This window comes from Sarcophilus harrisii, chromosome 1 (genome assembly GCF_902635505.1).
Source record: "Sarcophilus harrisii chromosome 1, mSarHar1.11, whole genome shotgun sequence".
In the NCBI taxonomy this organism is placed as follows: Eukaryota; Metazoa; Chordata; class Mammalia; order Dasyuromorphia; family Dasyuridae; genus Sarcophilus; species Sarcophilus harrisii.
This window is the reverse complement of record NC_045426.1, coordinates 331531774-331534752: the sequence shown is the minus strand read 5'-3', so window position 1 is coordinate 331534752 and position 2979 is coordinate 331531774. Positions and strand designations below refer to the sequence as shown.

General features: G+C 34.9%; 1 protein-coding gene across 1 annotated transcript; it reads left to right on the top strand.

The window, feature by feature from the left end:
- The first annotated feature begins 749 nt into the window (after positions 1 to 749).
- LOC100924552 (olfactory receptor 13D1-like) lies at positions 750 to 1701 on the top strand. Its single transcript, XM_003762773.2, has one exon. The coding sequence runs from the start codon at positions 750 to 752 to the stop codon at positions 1686 to 1688; it is 939 nt and encodes a 312-aa protein (XP_003762821.1). The 3' UTR covers positions 1689 to 1701.
- Positions 1702 to 2979: the final 1278 nt, after the last annotated feature.

Below are 2979 nucleotides of genomic sequence, written 5' to 3'. Positions count from 1 at the left end.
AAAAGTTCTCCTTGAATATTATATAGGTCACTAAAAACTGTTTCAGTATATGGAAGGAGACACTCCTTTTCTTGAATCTGGCAAGAAAATCTGACCACAGTGTTTGTGCAACTGCAAATCCCTCCAAAGTGAGTAGGCACTTGGGAAACTGTAAGAATGAAACCAGTGAATGTAGCTATGTGATGGACTGAATTATGACCCATGTCAACTTCTAAATGCTCTTCAATTAGAAAATGAAAATACCTAGAGTAGTGTGAAATGATTCAAAATAAAAGAGGTGTCAGAAAGGGGTGCAGGGAGAGAGAATGTCAATTTGGAAAAGAGTCCCCATTTCACATGATAATCAAGAGCTGATCTGATGAAACAATTAGTAAATCCTACCAGGAGCAGTTAGGTGATGCAATGGAAGGAATGCCAATCCTATTGTCAGAATCACCGCTCTTCATGAATCCAAAGCCAATGACAATTTGAAATCCTAGCAGTATTTCACACACACAAACACAAACACAACTCTGTGAATACACATCAAGCCATCACTAGGTTGAAAGTGAAGGTGCTTTGGAAATATTAGTATGAAGATAGGGCTACTGTGCAAAATTTCATTTGGTTACTGGATGTTTTGCATCTATAGAAATGTGTTAAATATAGGATTCCCAAAAGTTAAAATCATATTTGAATTAATTGTAGTATGGTAAAGTTGGTGCTTTGTCTTCTTATCTGAAATGTTGTAGGTGGAAGATAGAGAACAAATGGAAACACACAATAAGACCTCTGTGACTATGTTCTTTCTTCATGGTCTTGCTGGCTATCCTGTCTTTTATATGGTTTTCTTTCTGTTATGCCTTATTATGTACATTGTAATCCTGATGGGCAACAGTTTTCTCATTACAATCAGCATCCTGGACTCTCACCTCCACACTCCCATGTATTTCTTCCTCAGTAATCTTTCTTTTTTGGACATCTGCTACACATCTTCTTCCATTCCCTTGTTACTTGTGAATTTCCTTTCAGAGGAAAAATCTATTTCCTTCATTGGATGTGGATTACAAATGTTCTTTTCCTTTGCCATGGGATCCACAGAGTGTGTGCTCCTTTCTGTAATGGCATTTGATCGTTATGTAGCCATTTGCAATCCTCTGAGATATACAATTATCATGAACAAGGGCCTTTCTGTGAAGATGGTGACTGGTTGTTGGATGGCAGGTGGGTTGACTTCAGTGATACAAACCTCCCTAGTTATGCGTCTGACATTTTGTGGGAACGTCATTGACTATCTCACATGTGAGATCCTGGCTGTGTTGAAATTGGCCTGTGAAGATATTTCTCTCAATGTGATTATAATGGTGATATCAAATATTTTTATAATAGTGATTCCAGTGGTATTCATATTCATCTCCTACTTTTTCATTCTATTTACCATCTTGAGAATCAATTCTGTTGAGGGAAGAAAAAAAGCCTTTTCTACCTGCTCTTCCCATCTGACTGTAGTGATTATGTTTTATGGAACTATCACCTTCATGTACATGAAGCCAGAGTCCAAAGACTCCCATGCAACAGATGAACTGATTGCTCTCTTCTATGCTGTGGTCATTCCTATGCTGAATCCCATCATTTACAGTCTGAGGAACAAGGATGTGAAAGCAGCTGTGATAAAGCTCAGCAAAAATATCTTCTCACAGAGAACATGAGAGACTGTAATAAACGTCATATAAGGAGGAGGGGAACTACCCACATTAAGAATTTACTTTTCAAAGCCTGATTGTTTTTCTTTTGCACTGATATACCTTTCCACAATCACCTATGGTAAAGAATAGTCATGGAGGGGACTATAATGAAAAATAGACAATATAAAACTTTTTTCTGTTTGGAAACATAAAGCATTTAAGATCTAAATTAGTAGAATGTTGATGCTGAAGCTAAGAACAAAAAAGGTAGAAGTTAAAAGCAATGCTAGGCAAACTTTTCCAGAAATCAGAGCTTCATCCAAGTGGAATGGATTTCACTGAGAAGTAATAAGTTACCCCTCACTGAAAATCTCCAAGTAGACTTGAGTAACCTCTTTTGGGGAATTAGAAGTGTTGGAGGAGAAGCTTCTACTCTAAGAAATCTAAATGACTTCTGAGATGATAATAATGATAAGGATAGCTTTTATCTATTTTTAAAAAGTTAATAAATGTTTTACACAATTTATCATACTTGATCCTCACATCAACTTTGTGAGAAAGGTGTGACTTGTGACCAATTGAAAGATTCCAGAAGTTAAATGCTTGCTTAGGGTCACACACTGGGTAAAATGTCTAAGGTACAATTCAACTTAGATCTTCCTGACTCCAAGGACAATATTTTATTCACTGCAGGATGTGGCTGCATAGATTCATTACCATTTCCACATTTTGTGATGTTATTAAGTCTCTTTAAGTTGTGAAATCATTCTATAACTTGACCCCACTTAATTTATTCAACTTTCTTCCTTCTAAATAACCACAAATAAAAACATTATTCCTCTTAGCTTTATTTCATCATTAATATCTCTGTGTCTCTTTCTCTCTTTAGCTGTGTGTATAAATATATATATATATACCTACATACACAAACACAGATAGATAGATCTATCCATTCATTCATCTATCTATAGTTGATTTCCAATTCTGGGAATATGTACTTATGGTTGCTTACCAAGAACATGCTTCTTTTTTATTTTTTAACAGAAATGTCAATTCTAATCAGTTTTCAAGGTGAAAATCATGTCTTATTTTTTCCATCAACACTGACTACAACTAAAGTTTATAGAGATGCTATTTGGTTATGCACTCTTGTAAAATCTTGATCCATTTCATACATGCTCATTTAGTTTCTCTAATTAGATTTTATTTAGAATTCTTGGGAGTATAATTCATTTTATATCATGCATGTATCTTGTGTTAACTTCAAGGTTTAAGAATATAAATTGTACTTAACAATTATTTGTTGATTAATAGG